Source organism: Lampetra planeri, chromosome 44 (assembly GCF_965212315.1).
Source record: "Lampetra planeri chromosome 44, kcLamPlan1.2.h2, whole genome shotgun sequence".
Taxonomy (NCBI): domain Eukaryota; kingdom Metazoa; phylum Chordata; class Hyperoartia; order Petromyzontiformes; family Petromyzontidae; genus Lampetra; species Lampetra planeri.
Window position 1 is genome coordinate 3742166 of NC_136150.1, and position 13728 is coordinate 3755893.

Genomic DNA, 13728 nt, shown 5'->3' on the forward strand with positions numbered 1-13728 from the left:
CCGCCTTTTTCCCGGATTCGACAGTGAGCTTATTAGGTAAAAAAAATAATTTAAATATAACAAAAGTCTAGTTTTTATTACAATGATTGCTATTGCTTTTAAAAAATACAATTTACAATTTCCTCCACAGATGACAGTAAATGACACGTGGCAGGCAGGCAGCAGAGGGCGCCAGTGTCGGAGCTTCCCAGGATTTCTCCCCTCAAGTCTTGGAGGGGGTGGGGAAGGGGTGGGGGAGGGGGGTGGGGGAGGGGGGTGGGGGAGGGGGTGGGGGAAAGGGTGGGGCGAGGGGTGGGGCGGGGGCTCCTCCCCAAAAATTCGTGACCTCGCGTGACCTCGCGTGACCTGATCACTGCACGGAGGTCACGTGCAGTTGATATCAAATATTTATGTTGATGATCATAGCGATGGCAGCGGTGAAGATTGCGATGGTGGTGGTGATGATGACGGTGATAGTGATGATGCCCGTGATGTTCGTGATGGTGATGATGGTGATAATGGTGTTGATGATAATAGGGATGATGGTGATTACGACGATGATTCAAGTGATGGTTATGGCAGCGATGTTCGTTTAGGTGATGATTATAATTTAATCTATGATGGTGATTGTGATGATGCGTGATGATCATCATCTTCATCATCTTCACTCATCTCATTGTCACCATTATCACCCCCATCGTCATTATCATCATCAGCGTGATCATTAGCACCTATGATGTGCACGGATAGCTAGGGTGCGTAAGAAGTTCAACATACAAACAGCTTGCCAGCACCATCACCACCGTTACCGCCATCATCACTGCCATCATCACCAACATTACCACCATCACCATCATCACCCTCCCCACTGCCACCACTCATCACCGCGCGTCCATGAACGCCGCCGCCGAGTAGTTAAAGAGCAGGAAGTCGTGGCGGTACAGCGCGTACAGGCGCCGTCGGTAGTGCGCTCCAAGCGTGCGGAAGTGTTTCAGCGCCTCTCTCCTCGCCTCGCTGACTTTACCGCCACGGCCACCACCGCCGTCACCGCCGCCCGCCGCGCCGGGGCGCGCGCCGGCGCGGGGCGGGAACTGGACGTCGGCGCCGGCTCCGGCGAGTCGCAGCACCAGGCCGGCGTCGCGCTGCAGCGTCTCGTACTTGCCGACGACGTCGTAGCGCACGTGGCACGGGTGGCACAGCGCCGCCGCCGTCTCCCAGTGCTCGTTGAAGGGCTCCTCGGCGCGCGTGCGCGGGTCCGCCAGGTACCACGCAAACTCCTCGAAGCGCACGTCGCTGCCGCGCCGAGCCGCCTCCGCGCCCGGCGCGTGCCGGTGACGCTGGATGATGCGCGTGCCGTAGCGTGAGTGGAACGCCGTGTTGTACCTGGGGTACGCAGGGCGGGGGGGGGCCGGGGGAGGTTTGGGGCGAGGGAGAGATGGGGGGGGGGGGGGGGGCGTCGAGGGGTGGGGGTGATTTAGGACCGCGATGCTGCAGTCTTTACACAAAGGTAAAGGTCCCTCACCCCACCCCCGTGTAGTCTTCACAGGCCGTTGGGGCAAGTGCTGCTGGGTGTGCACCTATGAAGGCTGCCACGGCCACATTGCTGACGTTTGCACACCATGCCAGGTACTAATTTAAGACTGAGTCGACCTAGTGGAGGCCGCAGGACCGGTTCCGATAATCGTCACTGGTGTCAGTGGGCCATGAGCGGGAATCGAACTCGGGTCACCGGGCTCGGAGCACAGCGCGTGACCCGCTACACTGCCGCTCCTCACACACGCTCTCTCCACACCCTTACACCCCTGAAGCCTCTCTCCCCTAACCCTCCCCGCACACTCTCCCGCACCCTCTCCCTGTATCCCTTCCCCCCAAACCGCCTCACCAACACACCCTCCGCCCGTCTCCTCTCTCTCCCATCTCCCCTAACCCTCTCAACCACCACACCGCCCCTCATCATCACCCCCACACCCCCCGTCACCCTCACCGCTTGGTGAACTTGTTGGTGTAGGCGGAGACGAGCCGCTCGAAGGGGGTGGCGCACGAAGAGGAAGGAGAGGTACGAGTGTAGCCGGCGGTTGATCTCGGAGGCGTTGAAGTGCGCCAAGCGAGCGCAGCGCCCCGGGCACATGCGCCTCGTGCGCCGGGATCGCCTGCGCCTGGCGGCCCCTCGCCCGCCCGCTCAGCACCAGCATCACGCGCTTCCAGTTCGTGCACGCCACCTGCAGTCTCGGCAGCACCCGCATCAGCACCATCAGCACTGGCAGCGCCATCAGCACTGGCAGCACCATCAGCAGCAGTAGTACCATCAGCAGCAGCAGTACCATCAGCACTAGCAGTACCATCAGCACTGGCAGCACATCAGCACTAGCAGTACCATCAGTACCATCAGCAGCAGCAGCACCATCAGCACTGGCAGTACCATCAGCACTGGCAGCACCATCAGCACTGGCAGCACCATAAGCAGCAGCAGTACCATCAGCAGCAGCAGCACCATCAGCACCATCAGCAGCAGCAGCACCATCTGTACCATCAGCAGCAGCAGCACCATCAGCACTGGCAGTACCATCAGCAGCAGCAGTACCATCAGCACGATCAGCACCATCAGCAGCAGCAGTACCATCAGCAGCAGCAGCACCATCAGCACCATCAGCAGCAGCAGCACCATCAGTACCATCAGCAGCAGCAGCACCATCAGCACTGGCAGTACCATCAGTACCATCAGCAGCAGCAGCACCATCAGCACCATCAGCAGCAGCATCACCAGCATCACGAGCTTCCAGTTCATGCACGCCACCTGGGGTCCCATCAGCAGCAGCATCATCATCAGCACCTGTACCATCATCATCAGCACCAGCATCATCATCATCACCAGCATCAGCACGAGCATTATCATCTGCACCAGCATTAGCACCACCACCACCATCATCAATAAGGACGTGAGACACCGATGGCGCCGGCGTAGACGATGGCGTAGACGATGGTAGTGACGACGGTGGTGGGTGGTGGCCGCACCTTGGGCACGTAGCAGTAGATGAGGCGGTGTTCATCGTCCACCAGGAGGTGTTTGAGGTCCGCGGGGCTCAGCACCCGGCGCTTGGGCCCCCCCCCAGGGCCCCCCCCGGGCCCCCCCTCCTGGATGGCGTTGCACCCCCGTGAGAGCCGCTCCCTCCTCGCGCGCTGCACGGGGTCCGCCGAGACGATCGCCACGCGCTGGGGGGACACGGGGGGGGGGGGAACACGGGGGGGGGACACGGGGAGGGGGGACACGGGGAGGGGGACACGGGGAGGGGAGGGACACGGGGAGGGGGGACACAGGGAGGGGGGGGGGATACGGGGAGGGGGGGGGGGACACGGGGGGGGGGGGGGAGTGGGCGCGGGGGAGGGGTGGGGGACACGGGGGGGGGGACACGGGGAGGGGGGGGGGATACGGGGAGGGGGGGGGGCACGGGGGGGGGGACACGGGGAGGGGGGGGACACGGGGGAGATGCGGGGACGTGGGGAGGACACGGGCGCGACACAGAGAGACACGGGAAGGATACAAGGGGGGCAGGGGGGGCACAGGGGAGACACGGGGACATGGGGACAGAGACAGCCAGGACAACGTACCATCAATCAGGCTCCGTAGAGAGAGAGAGACGCAGGGAGACACACCTGTTTCAGGTGAGATAGTCTGTTATGCCCCTTCCCACCCCCCTTCCCCACCCCCGGAGGGTGGGGGTAGAGTAGGGGGTGGGGGGTAGAGTAGGGGGTGGGGGTAGAGTAGGGGGTGGGGGTGAGAGTAGGGGGTGGGGGTAGAGTAGGGGGTGGGAAAGAGAGGTGGGGGGGGGAGAATCTAGAAACTCACAAGGGGGGGACGGGGTAGGCCCTGAATTTAACGCTTTTCAGCAGGACCCCCCCCCCCCCATCCCACTCTTAAATTAAAACTAAACCATCTGGTCGTGTGGGGGGGGGGCATCACCCCCATTGTGCCGCCCCCAGCCCCCCTCCTCCCGGTTCTAAGGGGGTGGGGGGAGCAGGTGGGGTGGGGTGCTGGGTGCTGGACTGGGTGCTGCTGTGAAACGCCAAGCGAGGTGCGTGGAGCAGGGCGCCAGGTAGTGGGAGGGCGACTACATTCCTGAGATCTGTGCAAGCCTGGGGCAAGGAGGGAGATCAAAACTCCCTCCCTCCCTGTCCCTCTCCCTCCCTTCCTGCCCCCCCTTCTCCCTCCCTGCCCCCCTCTCCCTCCCTGTCCCCCTTTCCCTCCCTGCCCCTCCCTGCCCCTCCCTGCCCCCCTTTCCCTCTCCCTCCCTGCCCTCCCTGCCCCCCTCTCCCTTCCTGCCCCTCTCCCTTCCTGCCCCTCTGCCTTATCTTGGTATCGTAATCGTGTCCGGGGTAGGGATGGTGGCGGGGTGCGTTGTGACGTGGGTTGGAGGGCAGTAGTTGGTGGGGGGGGGGTAAGGGGGGGTTTGAGGAGCAGTGGGGTGGGGGGGGAGCTGTGGGGGGTGGGTGGGGTGGGGGTAAGGGAGGAGCTGTGGGTGGGGGTAAGGGGGCTTTGGGGAGAGCTGTGGGGATGGGGTGGAGGTTTGGTGGGAGCTGTGCGGTGGTGGGGGGTGTTGTACCTGCTCCCAGCTGAGGATTCCATCGACGTCTCCAAGGCTCCGTGTTCGGAACGGGGGCCACACCTGGCGGGGGAGGGGGGAGGGGAGGGGGGAGAGGTAAGGGGCGGGGCTGTGGGCTACCTGGGTCACCTGTAGCTGTGCACTCAGCTGCGTGGTTCCGGCTTTGCTGCATTCCGTGTTCCATCTCCATGGGGGGTGAAACGAGCACCGGGACACACACAGAGACGCATAAACAGGTAGACAAACACATACACAGACAAAGATCCCCCGTGTAGCCTTAATAGACTGTTGCGGCAAGCGTTGTGAGCGATCACATATGAAGGCCGGCGCGGCACACGAGGGGGTGAGTGGCCAGCACCACACAGTGGCGATGTTTACACACTGCACCATGTACTCATTTGAGGCTGAGTCGACCTAGGGGAGGCCCAAAATCGGTTCAGATAATCGTTACCGGTGTTGGCCGTGAGCGGGAATCGAACTCGGGTGGCCAGGTTCGTAGCACAGCGCGCTAACCGCTGCACTACCGCTCCCCACTACACAAAGACAAAGATCCTCGTATAGCCTCAGCAGACTGTTGGGGGCAAGTGCCGTTAGCGAGCACCTACGAAGGCCGGCACGACACACGAGGGGGTGGGTGGCCAACACCACGCCCGGCCGCCTTTGTCTCCCTAGCGGCGATGTTTACACATCGCACAAGGTACTCATTTGAGGCTGAGTCGACCCAGGGGAGGCCCGGACCGGTTTCATACAAACGTCACTGGTGGTGGCCCTGAGCGGGATTCGAACCGCGGTCTTTAACTTCGTAGCACTACCGCTCCCCACTACACCCACACGCACACCCACCCACATGCACACGCACACACACGCACCCACACGCACACCCACACGCACACCCACACACACCACACCACACACACACCCACCCACACACCCACACACACACCCACACACACGCACCCACACATCCACACACACACGCACACCCACACACCCACACACACACACCCACACATCCACACCCCACACACCCACACACACACACCCACACACCCACACGCACATCCACACACACACACCCACCCCACACACACACACGCACCTGTGCGGCCACCCGCATGTACCTGCACGATGCCCTAATCCCCCCACGCCCCCACCCCGCCTCGCCCGCCCCCCTCCCTCCTCCCACCTTCCTCCCTGCGGCCGAGTTCAAGCGTCTGGGACGCGGTGTTGAAGCCCTGAAGCGGGTGACGCCGACGTCTCGCCGCTCTTATTTACGGACGAATCCACTCGGTCGCCCAGGAAAGCCTCCTCCCCTCCCCCCCTTGTTTTTCAGGAGGGTCCCGCCAAAGTGTTTCTAGAAAGTATGTGGGGGGGGGGGGGTGTTGATGTTGTTTGGCTAATAGCAGTTCTACTGTGTGTGTGGGTTTAGCTATTGGAGGAGGAGACCCAGGAACCCGGAGGAAACCCGCGCAGGACACGGGGGAGAACGCACGGACTCTGCGCAGAAAGCGACACCCGAGTCGGGAATTGAATTCTTGAAACGAAGACAGCCCCTGTCTACACAGAGACACGGGGACACGGAGACACGGAGACAGCCCCTGTCTACACAGAGACACGGGACACGGAGACACGAGACAGCCCCTGTCTACACAGAGACACGGAGACACGGAGACAGCCCCTGTCTACACAGAGACACGGGGACACGGAGACACGGAGACAGCCCCTGTCTACACAGAGACACGGAGACAACTCCGTCTACACAGAGACACGGGGACAGCCCCGTCTACACAGAGACACGGAGACACGGAGACAGCCCTGTCTACACAGAGACACGGAGACAGCCCCTGTCCTCCACAGAGACACGGAGACAGCCCCGTCTACACAGAGACACGGGGACATCCCCGTCTACACAGAGACACGGAGACAGCCCCTGTCTACACAGAGACACGGAGACACGGAGACAGCCCTGTCTACACAGAGACACGGAGACAGCCCCTGTCTCCACAGAGACACGGGGACAGCCCCGTCTACACAGAGACACGGAGACAGCCCCTGTCTCCACAGAGACACGGGGACAGCCCTGTCTACACAGAGACACGGAGACAGCCCCATCTACACAGAGACACGGAGACACGGAGACAGCCCTGTCTACACGGAGGACACGGAGACAGCCCCTGTCTCCACAGAGACACGGGACAGCCCCGTCTACACAGAGACACGGGGACAGCCCTGTCTACACAGAGACACGGGGACAGCCCCTGTCTCCACAGAGACACAGAGACACGGGAACAGAGATACAGAGACACGGGGACAGCCCCGTCTACACAGAGACACTGGGACACGGAGACACAGAGACACAGAGACAGCCCCAGTCTGCACAGAGACACAGAACACTGGGACAGCCCCTGCCGACACAGAGACACGGAGATAGTCTTGTCTCTGTGTGTCCTCGATAGCGATGGGTGGAGTTTTTCCGGTTTTCTTAGAGAGGGGAGAAGGAGGGAGGGAGAGACAGGGGGAGAAAAGATGGGGACACGTGGAGAGAGAAGGGGAGGGGGTAAAGACACGGGGGTTAGTGGGGGGGAGACACACGGGGATAGTGGGGGGGGAGAGACACGGGGATAGTGGGGGGAGACACACGGGGATAGTGGGGGGGAGAGACACGGGGGTTAGTGGGGGGGGAGACACACGGGGATAGTGGGGGGGAGAGACACGGGGGTTAGTGGGGGGAGACACACGGGGATAGTGGGGGGAGAGACACGGGGATAGTGGGGGGAGAGACACGGGGGTTAGTGGGGGGGAGAGACACGGGGATAGTGGGGGGGGGACACACGGGGATAGTGGGGGGGAGAGACACGGGGGTTAGTGGGGGTGCGGGCATTGCGAGAGGGGGCGAGAGGGGGAAACACGAGAGGAAGAGAGGGGTAGGGGGGACACGGGGAGAGGGGGAGTCGCGAGTAGGGAGGCGGGGATGAATGAGCAAGATGGGGGGGGGGGCAGCAGAGAATGCGCGTGGATGCAGCGAATGCGGGGAGAGCAGCAGAGATGGGATGAGAGAGAACGGGGAGTGGAGTGGGGATTGGGGTGAGAGGGGGGGGCAGGAAAAGAGTTTCCATGCTCCAGGGCCTTGGTGGGGGCGGGGCGGGGGGTAAGCGAGGGGGGTAGGGAGGAGGGGGGTGGGGAGGAGAGGGAGGGAATTCCGGAGTCGTGAACGCACAGGAAGCCAGAAGCCCTCACCTCCCTGGGAGGGAGATCAGAGGGAGGGGGGGAGGGGCAGGGGGGGGGGATATTCGGGGAGGACACCTCGATCGAGGGACCCCACCACGAACGCAATGGGAACACGAGGGCACACACAAAACACAATCAGCCCCCGTGTAGACAAAGACAAGTGCTGTTGGCGAGCACACGTTAAGGCCGGAACACCACGCACGGCCGCCTTCGTCTCCCCAGTGGTGGTGCTTGAACATCGCATCGGGTCCAGTACTTGATCATCTCAGTCCGAGCCGTGGGCAGGAATCGAACTCGGGATGCCGGGTTCCTGGCGAGTCTCACGCTGCCCATAACCCCGGGGTCTCACGCTCCGGGCGTAGTGAGGCCGTCTGACCGCCTGTAAACCCCCAGCCTCAACCCAGCTCCAACCCCTCACCTAATCACCAAGCCCGACTCCATTCCTCATCCTAACTGGAGCCCCGGTCCCCAGTCCACAATCCCTTCCTAGCCGGGTCCCACCCCCTCGCCCCGCACCTCCGCGCCCACTCCCGGCATCTGTTGCCCGCGGGTCCCCGTGACCCGGTGACCCCCAACCAACACCACCCCCCCCTTCACGAACTCGACTCCTCCTGCCGCGGGGACCCAACATTCCACCCCGACCACGTGCCCCCCCCTAATCTCCCTTCACTCCCTCCACTCTCCCTCCACTCTCCCCACTCTCCCTGCACTCTCCCCACTCTCCCCACTCCCTTCACTCTCCCGGCACTCCATCCACTCCCTCCACTCTCCCTTCACTCCCTCCACTCTCCCTTCACTCTCCCTTCACTCTCCCTTCACTCTCCCTCCACTCTCCCTCCACTCCCTCCACTCTCCCTTTACTCTCCTTCCACTCTACCTCCACTCCCTCCACTCTCCCTCCACTCCCTCCACTCCCTTCACTCTCCCTCCACTCTCCCCACTCCCTCCACTCTCCCTTTCCGTCCCTCCACTCTCCCTTCACTCTCCCTTCACTCCCTCCACTCTCCCCACTCCCCCTCCACTCTCCCTCCACTCTCCCTCCACACCCTTCACTCCCTCCACTCCCCCTCCACTCCCTCCACTCTCCCTTCACTCCCTCCACTCCCCCCTCCACTCTCCCTCCACTCTCTCCACTCTCCCCACTCTCCCTCCACTCCCCCCTCCACTCTCCCTTCACTCCCTCCACTCTCTCCACTCTCCCTTCACTCCCCCTCCACTCCCTCCACTCTCCCTCCACTCCCTCCACTCTCCCTTCACTCCCTCCCCACTCCCCTCCACTCTCCCTCCACTCTCCCCACTTCTGCCTTTCCCCTCTCTGCTGCTTCTTCCCTCGCACTGCTCAACTCGAGAATCTCCTCCCATCGTCGTCGTCGTCCTCTGCATTCTCTCGAGCTGCCACAGAAACAACGTCGCTCAATTCAAGAGACGCGTTCCACTCTAAATCGTGTACACCTCCTCCTGGATGGCGGTGCTGCTTGTTGCCAGCCGCTTGATGCTTCGGGCCTGCGTTGAAAAACGATGACACCCCCCCTCCCCCACCTCACCACCCCCCCTCCCCCCTCCGGCCGAAACCGACACCGGGGTCGGGTTTAGCCTCCACACACACACAGGGAAAGACAAAGCTCCCCCGTGTAAACCCACGCAGACTGTAGGGGCAAGTGCCTTTGTTGCGAGAAGCTATACGAGAGCTGATCGCGGTTCACGAGGGGTGGCGTTGACCAGCGCTACGCCAGACTGTCTTCGTCTCCCCAGCGCTGGTGTTTATACAAAAGTATTGAATTAAGGCTGAGTCGACCTGGTGGAAGCCCACGATCTGTGTAGAAGTTGGCCGCAGTGAGCGGGAATCGAACTCGGGTCCCATGGTTCGTGTGGCGCAGCGGTTAGCTCACTGCGCCACACGAACCACAGAGATTCACCCGCCCACCGTGCACCGGGGGAGGGGGGGCACCGGGGGAGGGGGGGACACCGGGGGGGAGGGGGGCACCGGGGGAGGGGGGGGCACCGGGGGAGGGGGGCACCGGGGGGAGGGGGACACCGGGGGGGAGGGGGGGTCACCGGGGGTGCCCACCCCCACACATGAACCGGGGAGAGGGGGGGGGGCATGAGGATGCATCCCTCTCAGCTGGAGTCAGGGCCCACGAACTGGGTCATCTGGCCATCCTGGGTCTCTGGCTCCAGCGGTATGGAATCACGACTCGGGTCCCTGGTCCTACGGAGCCAGAAAGCTGGCGCCAGGGACCCGGGGACCCAGTCACCTTGAGCCGAGGTCCCAGGCAGATAGTCTGGATCCAATTTCCATGGAGGTTTAAGTTTCGATTCCAGCGGCCGCCCTGATTAATACTGTGGTGTGTATTGACCATATTAACCACGCGCCGTCTGCTTCAAAGTGGACGTTACAGACCCCCGTGACGCCATTCGCAAGAGTAGGCCATTGTGTGCCGGCGTTCAAATTTGCCAATTTCGAAAAATGACACCACAAATGACTCGCTTGTGATCCCACACAGCAGGGATCACAGCTCCCTACTGGCAGCAGACTCATGGCCCTCTTGCGAACGAGACGCATGTCCTGGTTTCTCGAGTTCTCAGCCGTGTCACGCAGAGAATCAACTCGGAAACTCGGATCCAGGCAGAGATCAGGCCACTGGGGGCAGGAATTACCGGAGCCAGGATCCAGTCGACACGGATGGATCCAGTATTCGGTCAGCTGGAGCCACAGACGAGGAACCCGCAGTCACTCGGGAAAGCCTCACCGAGTCTTGTGACTCTTTGTCAGAAGGATCCTGCCAAGTTTTCAGCAGTCGGAGGGAGATGAATGCTGCTCTTACTGCTGTTGTGCGTGATCCCGACGGAGTAGTCTGCGGTGTAATTTTCCACATTTTGTTCAAATTTGGACCGTGACGCCGGCACGCGATGGCCTAACTCTTGATGAAGACCGTGACGGAATCTTTAACGACGTACTCAGATTGTAAATGTTGTGGCTTAGCTCTCCAACACACCGGTGTGATGTACTAGTGACGAATTGGCCACGTTCTGTTGACGTGGCAACCCTTACTAGTTGGCTGTGTCGGGTGGTGGCGGGTTTAACGACACATTTATATATTTACGCGATCTAACCCCCCCAAAAAAAACCTCTTATGGATCTTTATCGTCCGCTCCGAGTGACGCATACACAGCCACATTTGAAGCCAACGAACTCGGTTTCATCGACCCGGGGACCACGGTTCGACCTGGGATACTCGGGGGCCAGGGATCGCGTCCCTGGAGCCAGAGAACCCCGGGGCGGAACTCTCGATGAGTCCCGATCTACGAGTCTGAAACTACGACTCGTGGAATCGGTGACCCCGGTTCAGAGTTCAGGGCGAGGGAGAGCGCGTGTGTCCTTATCTGTCCGAGTGTGTTTGTGTCTGTGTGTTTGTGTCTGTGTGTGGTGTGTGTCTGTGTGAGTGTGTCTGTGTGTGAGTGTGTGTGTCTGTGTGAGTGTGTCTGTGTGTTTGTGTCTGTGTGTTTGTGTCTGTGTGTGTGTGTCTGTGTGAGTGTGTGTCTGTGTGTGAGTGTGTTTGTGTCTGTGTATGTGTCTGTGTGTTTGTGTCTGTGTGTGTGTCTATGTGTCTGTGTGAGTGTGTGTCTGTGTGTGAGTGTGTTTGTGTCTGTCTGTGTGTGTGTGTTTGTGTCTGTGTGTGTGTCTGTGTAAGTGTCTCTGTGTGTCTTTGTGAGTGTGTGTCTGTGTGTGAGTGTGTTTGTGTCTGTGTGTGGTGTGTGTGTGAGTGTGTGTGTCTGTGTGAGTGTGTGTTGTGTCTGTGTGTGGTGTGTGTGTGAGTGTGTGTGTCTGTGTGAGTGTGTGTTGTGTCTGTGTGTGGTGTGTGTTTGTGTCTGTGTGAGTGTGTCTGTGTGAGTGTGTGGGGAGCGGTGGTGCAGCGGTTAGCGCGCTGCGCTACGAACCTGGCCACCCCGGTTCGATTCTCGCTCACGGCCAACACCCACTGACGATTATCTCAACAGGTCCCGGGCCTCCCCTAGGTCGACTCAGCCTCAAATGAGCACCCGGTGCGGTGTGTAAACATTGCCACTAGGGATACAAAGGCGGCCGGGCGTGGTGTTGGCCACCCACCCCCTCGTGTGCCGTGCCGACCTTCATAGGTGCTCGCTAACAGCACTTTCCCCTACAGTCTGTTACAGGCTATACGGGGAATCTTTGTCTTTGTTGTATGTCTGTGCCTGTCTGTGTCTGTCTGTGCCTGTCTGTGCCTGTCTGTGCCTGTGTGGGGATTGGTGGCGTAGTGGTTAGCGCACTGCACTACGAACCTGGCTGGTCCCGAGGTTCGATTCCCGCTCACGGTCAACACCGGTGACGATCACCTGAGCCGGGCCTGGGCCTCCCTCTAGGTCGACTCGGTGTCAAATGAGTACCTGGTGCGGTGTGTAAACGTCGCCACTTAGGAGACAAAGGCAGCCGGCGCGTGATGCTGGCCACTTAACTCTGGTATGCTGCGTCGTCCTTCAAAAGGTGCTGGCTAACAGTACTTGCCCCAACAGCCTGTTGAGGCTATACGGGGGATATTTGTCTCTATATGAGTGTGTGAGTGTCTCTGTGTGAATGGGTGTTTTTGTTTGTTTGTTTGTGTGCGTCTCTTTTGTCTCCCGTGTGTGTCTCTATGGGAGTCTCTCTCTCTCTGTGTCTCTATGTGAGTCTCTCTCTCTCTCTGTGTGTCTCAGCGTAGAGCGGTAGCGCAGTCGTTTTCGCCACTGCGCTACCAACCCGTCCCCGAGTTCCGAGTCCCGCTCACGGCCAACATCAGTGACAATAAACATCAGCATTGGGGAGACAAAGGTGGCCGGGCGTGGTGCTGGCCAAGTCACCCTCGTGTGTGCCGTGCCGGCCTTCAGATCGCTAAGAACAGTCCGTTCAGGGCTGTATGAGAGATCTCTGTCTTTCTGCCTCTCTGTGTCTGTGCGCGTGTCTGTGTGCGCGTGTCTGGGTGCGTGTGTCTATGCGCGTGTCTGTGCGCGTGTGTCTGTGCGCGTGTATGTGCGTGTGTCTGTGTGCGCGTGTCTGTGTGTGCGTGTCTGTGTGCGCGTGTCTGTGTGCGCGTCAGACCCTCCCAGGTGCCCCGTTACCTGGAGCCAGGGAGCCGTGCAGGTAGGCGAGAGCCAGGAGGATGGAGCAGCCACAGCTGAACAGCGCCATGCGAAACAGACGCAGCCTCATTCTCCCCCCTCCCCCCGCCCCCCCTCCAGCCCCCCCACCCCCTCCTCCTTCAAAGGGGTCCTCGCACCCCCCCCCCTAAAATCTGCCCCCCTCGAGCCGAACCGGGGATGCCCCCTCGACTCCCCGAGCGCGCGCTCTCTCCCTCTGCTGCTCTCTGCTGCTCTCTCTGTGTCCACGGAAGAGCGGCCGGCGGACGAGCCGATCTCTCGCTCTGCGGGGGGGGAGGGGGGAGACGGACGAGACCACGTACAGGCAGAGGGGTGATGGTGGTGATCAGGATGGTATGGGGATGGTTGGTGGTGGTGGTGATGATGATGGGAGTGATGATGATTGTAGTGGTCGTGATGATAATGGCGATGATGGGTGTGGTGGTGGTTGTTGTTGTTGTTGTTTTACAAGCCTCACCCGGCACTTATTTTAGGCTGAGCCGACCTCGGGGGAAGCACCAGTGTTCAAGCACCAATCGGCACTGATTGCAAGCGGTGGCTGGCAATCGACCTCAGGTAATGGGGGATTGGGGAAGGGCGTCGTATATAACTGCGCTAGCCTGTGCCAACAGGTATGTGATGGCGATGGTGTTGGTGGTCTCCGTTTAATATCCGCAGCAGCAGCAAGACGTCACGGGCAAGGGACACGTGCGGAGGCAAGACGCCTGATTCTCATTCGAATAGACTCGTGGCCAAAGTCTTGTTAGCAAGCACCTATTAAAGCCAGCAC

The 13728-nt window shown here is 60.7% G+C and overlaps 1 protein-coding gene across 1 annotated transcript; it reads right to left on the minus strand.

Moving 5' to 3' along the window:
• Positions 1 to 570: 570 nt before the first annotated feature.
• LOC144732821 (carbohydrate sulfotransferase 13-like) lies at positions 571 to 13078 on the minus strand. The gene is given in 7 exon segments (XM_078614435.1): positions 571 to 1362; positions 1964 to 2010; positions 2012 to 2083; positions 2085 to 2198; positions 2992 to 3189; positions 4578 to 4633; positions 12915 to 13078. Coding segments are annotated over 7 exon segments (1086 nt in total). The 5' UTR covers positions 13012 to 13078; the 3' UTR covers positions 571 to 860.
• Between the last annotated feature and the right edge of the window lie 650 nt (positions 13079 to 13728).